Below are 13,733 nucleotides of genomic sequence, written 5' to 3'. Positions count from 1 at the left end.
GTTACTTAGACCTTAAATATGAGAAGCTATTTCATACTAAATCAGTTTTAACTCCAGTATGGTAGATGCACATTATCACCTTAGCTAACAAACTAAAAGACCAAGAATAAAACCCCTTGGCCTGGTATGAACTCTCCCCAAAAGAAGGAGCTTTTGTTTTATTGTGCCATTCACTTACTATTCCATAAGCAGTGACCTGAAAATGCTTCCTTGTCAGGGGAGCCTCATGCTGGTGACTGTGAAGATTTCTAGAAGTTCTGAAACAAAATTAAAAGTCAAACCTTGCTTTGCTTTTACGTCTCAGTCAATTTGTGACAAGAACTCTGGTTTGAGCCATTCAGAGAGCTGCCAGCACTTTGACCACCAAATTCCAGCCGAGGGCAGGGCAGGATGCAGCCTTAACAGCAATGGGAGCCACAAAGTGAAACTGCCGCTTCCCATCATGCGACTCTGAGCTTATGCCACACTGGGCAGTGCTGGAAAAGGAGGACAGCATGAATAAATCCAACCCTCAAGCTATAATCCACTACTACAAAGCGGAAAAGCCATTGCTAAGTTTTTGGGGGTTTGTTTTGGGGGTGATTTTTTTTTTTTTGGTTTGGATTTTTTTTTTTTTTTTTTTAATGAAAAGTGGGACTTCTTGCAAGAAGCAAAGCAAGACCCTGACCCCTCTTGATTATGGGTTTTACTTTTGAGGGGAAAGATTTTACGATTTAGTCAGGCACAGATCTACTGAGGGGGGAACCAGTGGCCCCCATTAGCACCGGCTGTACATGTTGCAGACAAACAGCCTCCCACCCTAGCCAGGACTGCTAACTGAGGCAGCCAGAAAGACCTAGCCATACCCTGGTCAGTCCTTAATAAAACCACTCGAACAGTGGACCCCCACCATCACCAGTGCAGCAGCACCCAGCCCGGCCTCATGGGCACAGACACTCTGCCCGTGCTGGGCGAGACTCACACGCAAGGGGACGAGCGCTATCTGCCGGATCTTTTCCGCAGCACCACAATTCCACCTCCCGTTGTGGAGACCTCATCAAGACCTAACCAGTATTGCCTAATCAAGATTTTATCACTTCACTATCATCTATTTGATAGTAAACCCCAAAATTCGAGACTTTTTTTCTTTTTTTTAAGTCCTAAAATCATTTGGGAAACCTAAGCAATAATTTGTGAACACACGATACCAGATATTTCCAGGCTCACAAGTTCAGAGCTTCTGTTAAGAAAGCAAAGCTGCAACAGCACAGAGTATTGTGGCACAGTGACGTTAGACTAGATGAAGATTAAATATCAAGTCACCAGGGTTACACTGCTTCCTCTCAGGAACTCCCTACTTGATCTTAAAGGTCTTTTCCAACCTAGTTGATTCTATGATTCTATGATATAGAGAGGGAAGACACCAGTTGACATTTTTGTTCCAAGTGTTTCACTGCTGTGATTTCAGTGCTGTTGAGAACTTCACCTGGTGGATACTGCCTATACACACAGGACAGGACACCTGTAGTATGCTGACAAAAACCACCCCACACTCTATTTGCCTAGAAAACTCAAAGAGTGGGGACAAGCAAAAGAATGAGGGTTTTGAAATTGCTTCTTTGCAGAAGAGTTACCCTTAATATGGCACCTCACACAGCTGAACGAATCTCTCTTCTGCTCAGGAAGGTATTTTTAATGAGGTTGTGTGGTTCTGATGAAAGTTTCCCACTTGACAGACACCCTTCAAAACATAAACGGTAGAAAAACCTCCACAAACCAGTGGAAATGTGGATATACAGACACCTCTGCCACATGGCCTGCTTGTGCTGGCTTAACAATGTAGTCTCCAGCAGAACAAGTCTCCCACCAATTCTATTCAATCATGCAATATCTTTGAATCCCAAAAATCATCCTTACTCTTTATGTTCCAGACGAATAATATCTCCATGCCTCACAAACTCCACAGGGATCGAGGGGTCTGACGGATCTGCTGAAGGAAGGCGAAGTTATCATATCAATGCACCAACAAACATACCAGGTTCTTGAAAAGTTTCTTGGGAATGCTGATGCCTCAGGCAGACAATACAAGGCAAACAAATTTGTGTTGACTCTGCAAGCCTGGTGTAAACCACTGCTCTAGTTTAAAGAGTGATACTCCAAAGAACATGGCCCCAGGCAGCACATACTGCCCTTGAAGAGGATACCTGGGCAGGCTACCACCAAAACTATATATATATATATTTCATGAACTATAAAATTACTCTTGCAACACTGAGTATGATTTTGTTTTATCCAAGTTATTTGCATTTTTTGTTGTTTAGACAGTTCTTGTTAATTTTTATATACACATGCTACAGGTGAAGAAAGGGAACTCTGTCAGACCAAACATGCCTCACCTACACTATATGATATTCTAAAACGACAGATATATGTGTTTTAGATCTTTAGATGTGTTTATAGATCTTCACGTTCACTAGTATTATCTTGCCCCAAGCAAGCATTCATGCAAATCAGTTAAACACAATATATCAGAATGCACCAGGACCCAACTTCTCTAAGATCCACAGCCACAATAACAGATTCCACAAAATATTAACTAAGTTCAGAATAATTTCCTCTGTTATCTGCAGCCCTGCATAGCTGAAAACTTGTCAATGCAACCTTCAACTAAGAAAATCTTATTTACTTCAGCTGCACAAAACACAGTAGACAAAACCAGCATCTGTCAAGATGGAACCTGATTTCCCTTGTTCTTCTCTGCCCCTCATATCCACGAAGGATACTTTGCCCTGGAGGGAACTCTGAACATTTAAGTGAAAACTGAAGCAGCAGTTATAAAAGACACTTTACTGGCATTTGTTACCTGTGTCTGAATCATGTTTCTTTATAATCCAGAGGTTATTCAAATCTTTATGTAAGTAGGCAGTGACCTGAAAGCACATGATGTATTATTTCACCAAACAAGAAAAAAGGTGGTGATGGCAAACACACATTCACCAGCGAACTGAAGTCCCAAATGAATGCACCAATAACAGAGAAAGCCTGGCATGACTTTTATGACAGTGCCCTCTAGAAAGGCCAATCCTTAACCCAGATCACACCTTTTACTCAGTGTATAGCTCCGTATGCTTAATGGCAGTTCACATACATCACAAGTATTGGCCTCCAACCATAGAGCTTGACCCCTCCTCTCACTCTACTTCAGAGGCTCCTTCTACAAAAGGATATCCAAACCTGAACTTTCTGAATAGTCACTGACCAATACCAGAACCAGAAAATAGAAACAGCACTGGCTTTTCAGACAGCCGTCACTGGTAGAGATGTAAGACAACAGGCTGCCTGTGACAACCATAATACTTCTGCCAAAAGATCCAGGCAAGGCAAAAAGGAATTGGGGACCTGCTGTTAAAGCCGCACATACTACCCAGCTTACCCCTGCTGGCCTGCTCAGCCTCACATAGAGTAACTAACTGCTCCTACTGCTACCTTGGGCAGGGGAAACCATCTGGCCCCACAGTACTGCTCCCAAGGGCAGCCTTCCCGAGAAGCATGAGGAACTGTGCCCACCTTGCTCACTCTCCTTTTCCAGCAGCAACAAGGCCTGTTCTGGGGGACCCTAGCCTAGGCCCAGACCTGTGCCCCCACTGAGGTGGAAGCAGATGGCCCAGTGAGAGGCAGAACATACACAAGTGTCTGAGGGTGGGGAAAAAGGGAGAGCTGGAGGTAGAACCTCATACCTTGAGGTTTTATCATCAGGAAAGGAGAGAAAGGAGAAGGCAATTTGATCACACTCTCCATCTTTTCCTCCCTAAATCTCACCCAAGTTATGAACTCCTTTCCCCTCTCCACAGCCCCCAAACTCTCACAGCCCCCCACCCTTGTCCTGCCTCCATGGCAGGGAACACAGGGGGGAAAATCTCCACCCTTTCCCACTTACCCTCCAGGAAACTCCCATCAGCATCCTCTTCAAATCCCCCCTTCCCTGCTTTTAGTATCATAAAGCATGCTCTGCACTTGAATTCTGCCTATCTTTGAGCTAGTTTTGGTATGACATCTCCATCTATGGTAATAAACATCAGTGTCACGTGAGAGTATTAGAACTTTTGTTTGGGAAGGACAGCAGGAAAAGAATATTGAGACAAAGTTTTAATTTCTGGAAACTTCATTCTCATCACAGTGACTGAACTGAGTTAAAACAAACACTTGTTTTTCTCTAGCAACTTTCAAGGAGCTCAGAACAATTTTTAGACACTAACATGCAAACTGCAAAATATATCTTGGGAAAGCTACAGAAACTGCAAAGATTTGTGAAGCTTGATGGTGATAGACAAAAATAAGAAATTAATATAAAATTTGTACTACTTAATTAGCAATAGTTACATGATTTCTGATTTTTACTTTGACTTATTGCTTAATCATTTAATCAGAAGCTCTAATTTAAGGAGTAAAGCCTTACAAATTCTTTGTCAATGGACGAAGAAAGCAAGGCACAAAAGGAGAGGAATTCATGTAAGGTCACAGAGGCCAGCGGCAGGAGTGAAACAATATACAGCAGTCCTGTTGCTTTTAAAACACATCATTGAAACCTATGTTAAACTAATTCATGTTTTAAGTACAAGTTTTATGGCTGCCTTTGAGGTAACAACGGCACTTTCAGTATGGAGAATTATTTTGAAGTCCTCTTGGCCTCCACCTACGGAAGGTGATCTTGCTATGACAACCAAGCCTTGTTACTGTAAGTCACCTCTCTGGTGCCATGTGGTAGGCTCCCTTCGAGCATCCTTTTTGCTCGGACTTCCAAGCCAAGTGCACAGCTGTGGCACTGAGAGGGTAACATGCTGAGTAAATACATAGCTCCTGTCACAACAACCCTGAACACTATGTGCAATGGGAGGGAGCTACAACCATTAACTACAGTGGTTGTAGTCAAAAGGTAATGTTACTGCAGCACACTAACCTGCTGCTGGCGAGCCCCAATGCCCTCTGGGTAGAGGTGCCAGTGGGAGTGAAGGTATCCCCCTGCCATCCGGAGGTTCTTCATCGTGACCACAGATCCATATGCCACATCTACATGGGAAGGAAGAAAGAAAGAAAAAAGGCATAAGGCAGCTCTCCTATAAATATCTCCTCCAGCTAGTCTGCAGTGCTCCTATTAGGCATGCATTCTCCTGCTTTGTTTTGATGAAAGCCCGTTTCCTGTTTGACACTTACTCCACACGGCTTGTTGCAAGCTTATCTTCCATTCTCAACCACAATTCAGTAAAACTGTTACATAACATTTGGCTGAAAAACTTAAAACTCTCCCACCTAGTTTTAACATAAACAAGCTCTACTTCTTTTGTATGCAACACAAGCGGGAAGGAAGGCAAGTTCAGCTATCAGATTGCCGAGTTGATACCCTAGCTTAAAACACCTTCCCACATAGCCTCCCAGCACAAGTGAGAGAACAGTGTTGGAAAATGCTCTCCCACTAGCAGCTCTGGAGCAGTGAACAGCCAGAGAAAAGCTGAAGTAATCAGAGAGCTAAACCATTGTTCAATAGTCCCCAGCCAACCTGAGGATCAGACAACAACCACAGAACCATCTTTCCCCTAAATTCGTATGCATGCTGAATACAACACTGCTGAACGAGGAGCACGCTGTGTCACAAAGGAGTTGAGAGTTTTCATCTTTCCATTTACACATATTTTGGAAACAAATTCCATATCTGAACACATACAAACCTAAGATGAACAGGACAAACCTCTTTTTGTTGTCTCGAGCAACATAAAGGCCAAAAACTAACCAGATGCATGCACACAAAACTCAAATCCCTTAAAATGGCATCTTTCCCTCTAGAAGGAATACGATGAAACAGGTAGTGACCATGCACTAAACAGTGTTCTTTTCAGCCTATTTCTTTTCTGTTGATAAATAAAACCACACAGAGGAACAGCATGGATCTGACCAGGAAGGCATAATCTGCACTGTCCTGCACTGAGTCACAGGAGATGCTGGTTTTATTTAAAACCCCACATACATTGACAACACTCAGAGTGGTTTATTCTTTTGGATACTCACGCTCTGGAACGGAGATGTTATGAAGATTGTTCCCAATCAGCTGGGACTGAAATGCTGAACTGAAAAAACCATCCCCAGGACCACTGCAAAAGAGAGCAAAGAATGTAACAATTCAAAGTCTGCAGACAGGCATACAAAATTCTGTCACGTATTAACAAATAGTTTTTACAGAAGGAAAACAATAAAACCAGATATGGCATCAGGAGAAGAATGACTGCAGCTCCCTCAGATGCACACGTCTCAAATGCTGTGAATCATGGCAAATATAGTCTTGCAGGAAATTGCCCAGAGCTGCAAATGATTGAGGTCACAAAAAGGTACACACCAGCACTGCACAAAGCACCATCAACTATCTTTGAGGTGTTCTTATGACAAATAAACTGACCCACTATCAGGTTAGATATAACAACGGATTTATTTTTATAATCTTTTTTTATGGTTAAACACTTATTCACCTCATCTCTTAATGCTGGCATATGGAAAAACGTTGGCCATTTTACTAGCTGTTGTGCTCTTTCCACATAAAAAGCATCCCTTGGTTGCAAGCATTCAGAGAAGAGTCCTCCCTTTGGGCACACTCAGACTTACTCTTTTAATCACAACCAAAGCATTTTTCAGGAATTCAGTGCCCCTTTTTTTTTTTTTTTTAATTACCAAAAAAAAGGAAAAAAGAAAAAAGAAAGAAAAAGAATGGAGTTGAGACATTTTCAGGTCCAAGAAAGAGAGGAGGAGAAAAAGGAGACTGAAAGTTTGGTTAGGATTCTTGCTTGGCATTTCAGCAAGTCTCAAGCTCAAATTCAGTTTCACTGCCAGCTTGGCCAGAGCCCTTCTGTAAGAACAATGCAAGAGTTTGGGTAGGGAATTAAACAGACACAGCTTGTGGCTGTGATTCTGACACTGAAAGCAGAGAACTTCATAATGAATAGCCTTTAATTCGAAGCAAAGACAAGTTACTCTTCTTCTGGAGAAAACATTGTGAAATACCTTTTATTTAATACTGTAAAATGAACAGCAAACATAGCCGTGTAGAGGGCAAGCGGGAGCAGGATGAGGCAGAGTACACGAGCCAGTAAATGCTTCCCAAACATGACCTGTAACAAACACAACCTGGATCAAACAGTGCAGCTGTAGGAACAACTCCACTCCTTATTTCACAGGACTCTAATAGTGGTCCTACAGCTGGAGCTTGCCAGCAAGCTCCACAGGCTGCAGGATTACCTCAAAAAGGCCTAGAAAGAGGTAAAAGCTTAGGCAGACCTTGCTGTACATCTTCAAAAGCTGGAGGTGTGGTACCTTGAAATTTCAGGGTCTTGGGAGGAAGACAAAAAAAAAGCAATAGCAGAGTTTAACTTTCCAAAGTGCTGAGCATCCCTAACTTTGGCAAAGGAGGTTGGGCAGCTTCCATATCTCCCATTGACAATACTTTGGCAAAGGAGGTTGGGCAGCTTCCATATCTCCCATTGACAATACTTTGAAAACAAGGACCTTAATTTGTTTATCACTGGCACACATCTTCACACTGTTGTTGCTCAGCCAGAAGTTACAGAAAAGTCAGCAGCAAAACTTGTGAGCATTTCACCTGCCTCAACATGAAAGCAGAGTATTTTATTTAAATCACTTGGAAAGGTGGTTTGTACACAAATGCTCAAGAAGCAATTACATATTCACATCCTGCTGACAGTGCTGGTAGTAGAGTAAATAATGTAAAATACAGGGTGGGTAATAAATAGCCGTGGGAGAAGAAAATATTTAAATAGCAAAAATTTTTGCTACATGTCCATATGTGACTTCAAAGCAGATGAAGGCAGATGTACTTGCTATCCTCCATATTTTTTTACATGACACCTATCACACCATCATTAAGTTGCCACCCCTTAATATCAGATCCAAAGATTTCAGGAGTAATGGGAAAAGAGCTGAACACGTTACAAAACTCAGAACTCAGTGAAGTCAACAAACAGTTGCTCAGCTCAAGTACTTCAGCAGAACACTTAACCACTGGGCACTTGTAAAATGGTGATTGATGGTACTTCACCAAATTTATGCAGCAGAGAGGCAGATGAACTCATCTCCAGCTCCCTGCTCAAAACGACCACAATATGTTTCAATCTTTGTGAACAGTTTTTCTTTAACTACAGACTTCAATGCAAAATTAAAAAAAGAAAATGCATCTGAAAGCATCGAGCAAACAGAAGAGTGGACCAAGATAAGCTCAGAATTCTAGAAACCAAATTAGTCCCCAAAACGTTGCATGTAAATAATCATGAGTAGTTTCCTAACAAATGCGGAGATAAGTTATTCAGGCTTTCAGGGGTTTATCCTCACTTTTTTTTCCCCTCTCTTCCTCTCCTCAAGCACCAAGGTTGCCAAATAGTTATTCAGAAAGCATCTACCTTCTGGAGTAAATTTCTTTACATATTCTAACACTCGGGGGCTTGCTGCCTGTGCTGCCAGCAGCACAAATGAAATCACTGTGCAGTCGTCTGCTGGCAGAAAGCTTAGACATGATGGATTTGTTCCATTTCAAATGCAATTAACTGACTTAGCTCACGAAGTGCTTCTCCAGAGCTGGAACACTGCATCTTTGCAGCCCATATTGATTCACATTAATCAGAGAAAACAAATCACACAGCAGGAATAGAAAAAGTCCCCCAAACTCTCCCACTGTTTATGAGACAAACAGGACAAAAAAAGTAAGTGAAAGAAATAGAATTTAAGCTTCAGAAAAGGCTGAGACAAGAGGAGAACTGAGCACATTTTAAAATATGTGCTTGGAGAATTTGTTTTCCTGCTGGTTGCAAGAAAGCAAATGGAACATCAAGGTATTTCTCCAAACAGCAGATTTCACAGTCCCCAAATATAAAATGCAGTATTAGAACAGGGCACTCAAACACACTAGCAAATTTCTTACAGCTTATAAGAACTACATGTGTGTGAAATCAAGCAGGCTATAGCTGCCTTCATCCTCAGGACTGGCTATGGAGAATGCAAGTTACAGAGCATTCCCATGACTGATGACAGACTATAGCGTGCTGCTCCTATATGGTCTATGCCCCCATACTGTCACAAGGCAGAGCTGGAGCTCGCACTGCTTATGCAAACTCGGGGCTGCACCACATGCCTCTCTGCCAGGTAGCACGTACTCCTCAGAAGGTCATGTAACAGAGCTGGACAACATCTTGCTTTGGGCCATTGTACAGCCATTCCCAATGAGCATTTTTAGCCTAGACTGAAATAAAATTCATCCAACTGGAAAGGAAATAGTTTATCTTGGGAAAAAAAAATCACCTTTCTGCTGTGCTCTTATGACGTTATACTCTGCTAAAGCATGTTTGGGGTATTTTTTGTTTTGGTTTGGGTTTTATTCAAATGTATGGCAATAGTTTTTCCATCATAACATTCACCTTTAATTAGCATCGTCCACCTCAGATTGCCCTGTTTGCTGCAGATAGAGTACTGCTGTTTGGCTAATTACAGGGCTGTCAAAGACTAGGGGAATCACAAAGCAAACAAAACAAAGAAACCTTTAACAAAAATAAAAGGTTCTGACACTCACCAGTGACAGGCTGAGGTTCCCCAGCAAGTCCCATAGGTCATACATTGTGTTCAGGCCAACCAAGAGGACTACAAAAAGGCCCACAAACTTTACCCCCATTGCTCCAGCAAGGTTCACGCCAGTGAGACTCATCCAGAACCACCAGGAGGCAGAAAATGGCCTGCAGGACATATAGACCAGTCAGTGAATAACTGATGGCTACATGTATGGGCATCTGCAGTCAGGAAAATAAACAGCAAATCAGGTACCCTGCAAAATTACATTCCATCTTCTCGGGAGCCCATGAGGAAAAGGCAGACAAGTTTTTCATTAATTTTAGAATGATGCAAGGACACTGGCTTCAGATACAGGCTTGTGAAGGCAGCCCTAAATCTCCCCTTCAAGGAAGAAAGCACAGACGCTGCGTATAAGCTAAAATACTAGTGTGAAGAAAGATTGACATGTGGAAGGTCTGAAAATAGGAACAGAACTTCTGCTCCATAAAATGCAAACTTCTCTCAGAAAGCTAAGGACATGGGGGACAACAGGAGAAAAAGAGCAGATACTTTCCCTAAAGCAGAAAGGCCATAGTAGAAAACATCTACCCAAAGCAAAAAGCAAACAAATTACAAATTAAACTAAAATTGAACCACAGAGAAAAGATGAGAAAAGATGATGGCAGAATTCAAAACCCTCTTCCTACTGACTCCTGATGCCTTGATGCTTGTATCGTGACTAGACAAAATCCCCATGACCTGCTAAGCAACACAATAACTACAGCTGGCTTTTAATTTGCATAAAATCAACTAGTTTGAAAACAGGATTAGCTCTCAAAACATGAGAAATAAGTTCAGGTCAAGGCGCACAGAGCTGATCAAACATTGCCCTGGAATTCAGTGCTTGCACTTCCTGGGGTATGTGTTGTAGCTGAGGATGGCCTTGGATGGCCGTACATGACACTGCAGGCTGCATTTTAGCCATGTGTGCCACAGTCACATTAAGATTGATATGATCAGTTCTTGAGCATTTCATGAAACAAAAATTGCTCACACATAACACAGTATGCTAAGCTTTTCTGTCTTTGAATTCTGAATGCATTATGGGGAAACGACTCTGTGCAGCCCAGCCACAAAGAAGTCATTTGACATAGCCTATAAATCACCATTCCCCTCTGGATTGGTCTGTAGCAAATATCCTCAGCAACTTGACTACTTTATTCAGAAATGTTCTGGCTATACTTCACTCAATTTTTTGGTACCAATTTTTCTAAACCAAAAAAATTACACTATTTACCTCAGCTAACAAGATTTTATAAGTGCTTATAGGATTACAGTCACAGACAAGCTGTGTTTCTCCAGCCTGGAGACAAAGTGACTGGTTCAAGATAACAAATTCATATTTTCTGTCATTAAAGAGCAAAGCCTTGAACAGGTTACATCCATCCTTCATTCCTCCTTTTCTGACCTACAAAACCCTACACTAGCTTTCTTTCCTGTCAAGTTTTAAAAAGCTTTAACATTAATTTTCAAGATTCAGAGTTCTATAAACACTATTTCTGCTGAAATTTCCTTTGATGCTAAAATAATCTATGTAAGTACCTCTCCTGATTTACCCCAGCCATGATACTTTCTCCCTAGTTTCACAAATCCTCATGCTAAAAATCTCTCCCCTACTGTAAGCCATTTTCACCTCCAGATTTCCTGAAATGATTACCTATCAGCTGTTCACCCAGACTACCAAGTGGCAGACATGTCCTAATACTTCATCTGTGTGAAAGCTGAGCACCTATAATTTAACAAAGTTATCATCTTTATCTTACCTATCCGCACAGCTGTTACATTTCACCATACTCAGAACAGCTCCCATGAGGAAGAACATCAGAATGGGATCCAGCAGAATATATTGAGACAAAGTAATACAGCCTGTATCTGCAAAGAGATACACAACAATGTCAAAAAGGCTTGTAGTTCCAAAGTGAATCAAGATTGCAGAAAGACAGTTTCCTCAGCGTAGTGAGGACAAGGGGAGGAAGGGAAATTTTAGAAACAGAAGCAGATCAGAACATTTCAACTTCTACTTGGGTAACAAATACAAATAAACCCAACAAAACAAACAGAAAATTCACAAAACCACACAGTACAACAGTATCTATGAAACACCATTTGGGAAGTGCTGCTAACTTCCATATTCAGATGGAAAGTGTTACAGACAGCAAAGATCTACCTACTAAGGCACCAGCATGGTGCTGGAGGATGCTAAAGGAACAGTCATTTTTCAGAGGTTACCTATTAAAAAAAATAATAACTTGGGTATTTTAAGTCTCCATGCCTCAGTATCTGTGTGTCCTCACAAAACCCCAATTCACGTAACTCCATTTGTAATGTTAATTTCTCCACCTGGCTTAATTCAACAAGGAACTTTATTCATTTCTTACTGTGAACTCTTCCCCAGAAATGCTGTTAAATACCTCCATAATTCATATAGGAGACACACGTATTTCACTTCTGGGCAAAATCATTCCTGTCTGTCTTATAAAAATTCTTAGCATTGAGGCAAAATGTAATCCAATGCTGTGGTAATTCAGATAACAGAAGTACCTATGAACCAAACAAGGCTGTAAAATTCTCAAGGGGACCATCAATTAAAAAGCTTCATATATATAAAGCAGAATTACTTTGCTTTTGGGAAACTCTCTTATACACCCCAATGTCCCCTGGCTAGGTAACACACCATAATCCAGAAATTAAATTTTCTGAACAATTAACCTGCTCGATTTTGCTGTAGCAGGAACACCTACCAAAAATAAGGATGAAAGCTGTGAGTAAGGCTGCTGGCAGTGACTTTGACAGTTCTAACACTGTGAGGTAGGCCAACGGAACCAGGCAGGAGCCAAGGAAAGCACAGAACTGCAGGAAAAGATCACGAGAGAAGTTATAACCCTCCCCAAGGTGAATATGCACCTACTCCCTTTCCCTTCCTTCATCTTCCACACCTACCAACAACAGGAGATGCTGCAGTAGCTGAACTGACTCACTTAAGAACATCAGACAAAAGCCAAATGAACAAAGATACCGCTCAGATAAGGACAGCTGCTTACTCTGTTCTGCAGAGCTGCCAGTAATAAGTCTCTTACTAGGCTGAATCAGATAGTTATAAAAAGATATGTCAATCAGGTGCACTACACATCCACCACACTCAACCTAACAAGATATTAGAATATGAAATCTAAGAACAAAATACACCCATAACTTACATTTTTAGCAGACCCCAGTATCACCCCCCTAGCACAAATGAGACCAAGGATAGTCAGAGGAAGAACAGAAATCAAAACAAGAGAGCAGCATCACAGTAAAATTTGTTCTCTTCAGTGTCTGATTCCAGCACTTCTCCGACCTTTGGCTCAGGGAAATCTAGAACCATAAATTACTGGAGACCCAGTAACTAAACCAAGAAAATATGCATTCCCAGTTTTTGTTCTTCTTTCTAGGTACTAGCAATTGGCCTCTGTTTCTTCTCTTGGCTTGTGCTATCCGCTGTCAGTTTTATGGCTCTTGGTCTTCCTAGATAGCTCAGCCAGGATTTCAGACAGAATACCACTCCGAATTTCCCCTCCATTCCATCAGCTTACTAGCTCAGTGTCACTGGTGATGGCAAACTGCAGGTGGCAGTGGATGAGCCTGGCTTTTTGACATCCTTAGCTCCCCTCAGCAGAGCAGCCAGGCAAAATGGAGTGAGCAGAAGCCCAAGCTCAGCAATGTTCCCTTTGCAGAACTGGCAAGATATCTGTTTCACTCAGGAGTGGTCCCACTAACTAGCAGCAACAGTTAGCCTCAATAATCACATTACTTTCTTATCTGGCCTCTCATAGCCAGACATTAAGACTTATTCACAATACAACTACTAACACTTTTTTAAGGAGCTTAAAAACAAGGCACAAGGCAAAAAAGACTTCTGGTCTGATCCAGGAGAGCTGTTCTTATGACATAAGACTCTGTACTGAAAAGCACAGGAGAGCTGAACAGCTTGATACCAGCCTGTAGAGCCTTACCCCTCTCATTCCCACATAGTTGTGCTGCTCATATCTGTCCCCTGGCTTTTGGAAAGGAAATGTACCATCATATCCACTAAGGTAGCCAGCGAGTCCAATCAGCATCTGAAG

The 13,733-nt window shown here is 41.8% G+C and overlaps 1 protein-coding gene across 4 annotated transcripts in view; it reads right to left on the bottom strand.

The window, feature by feature from the left end:
- Window positions 1–13,733, bottom strand: part of POMT2 (protein O-mannosyltransferase 2) — a 30,778-nt gene that overhangs the window by 15,221 nt on the left and 1,824 nt on the right. For 3 of the 4 annotated variants that reach the window (XR_003990826.1, XR_003990828.1, XM_030481544.1), the window contains exons 3-12: window positions 13,623–13,727; window positions 12,372–12,480; window positions 11,394–11,502; window positions 9,596–9,755; window positions 7,024–7,130; window positions 6,040–6,122; window positions 4,937–5,046; window positions 2,843–2,909; window positions 1,897–1,969; window positions 179–257 (exon numbers count right to left, since the gene is read on the bottom strand). Coding sequence is in view for 2 of the 4 variants with exons in the window: in XM_030481544.1 (XP_030337404.1) it covers window positions 179–257; window positions 1,897–1,969; window positions 2,843–2,909; window positions 4,937–5,046; window positions 6,040–6,122; window positions 7,024–7,130; window positions 9,596–9,755; window positions 11,394–11,502; window positions 12,372–12,480; window positions 13,623–13,727 (1,002 nt within the window). In the remaining 2 variants the exon portion in view is untranslated. The remainder of the gene's footprint in view (window positions 1–178; window positions 258–1,896; window positions 1,970–2,842; window positions 2,910–4,936; window positions 5,047–6,039; window positions 6,123–7,023; window positions 7,131–9,595; window positions 9,756–11,393; window positions 11,503–12,371; window positions 12,481–13,622; window positions 13,728–13,733) is intronic. The other variant, XM_030481545.1, reaches the window with a different exon arrangement.

Source organism: Strigops habroptila, chromosome 4, assembly GCF_004027225.2.
Source record: "Strigops habroptila isolate Jane chromosome 4, bStrHab1.2.pri, whole genome shotgun sequence".
In the NCBI taxonomy this organism is placed as follows: domain Eukaryota; kingdom Metazoa; phylum Chordata; class Aves; order Psittaciformes; family Psittacidae; genus Strigops; species Strigops habroptila.
The sequence above is the reverse complement of the archived record's forward strand: the minus strand, read 5'-3'. Positions and strand labels throughout refer to the sequence as shown.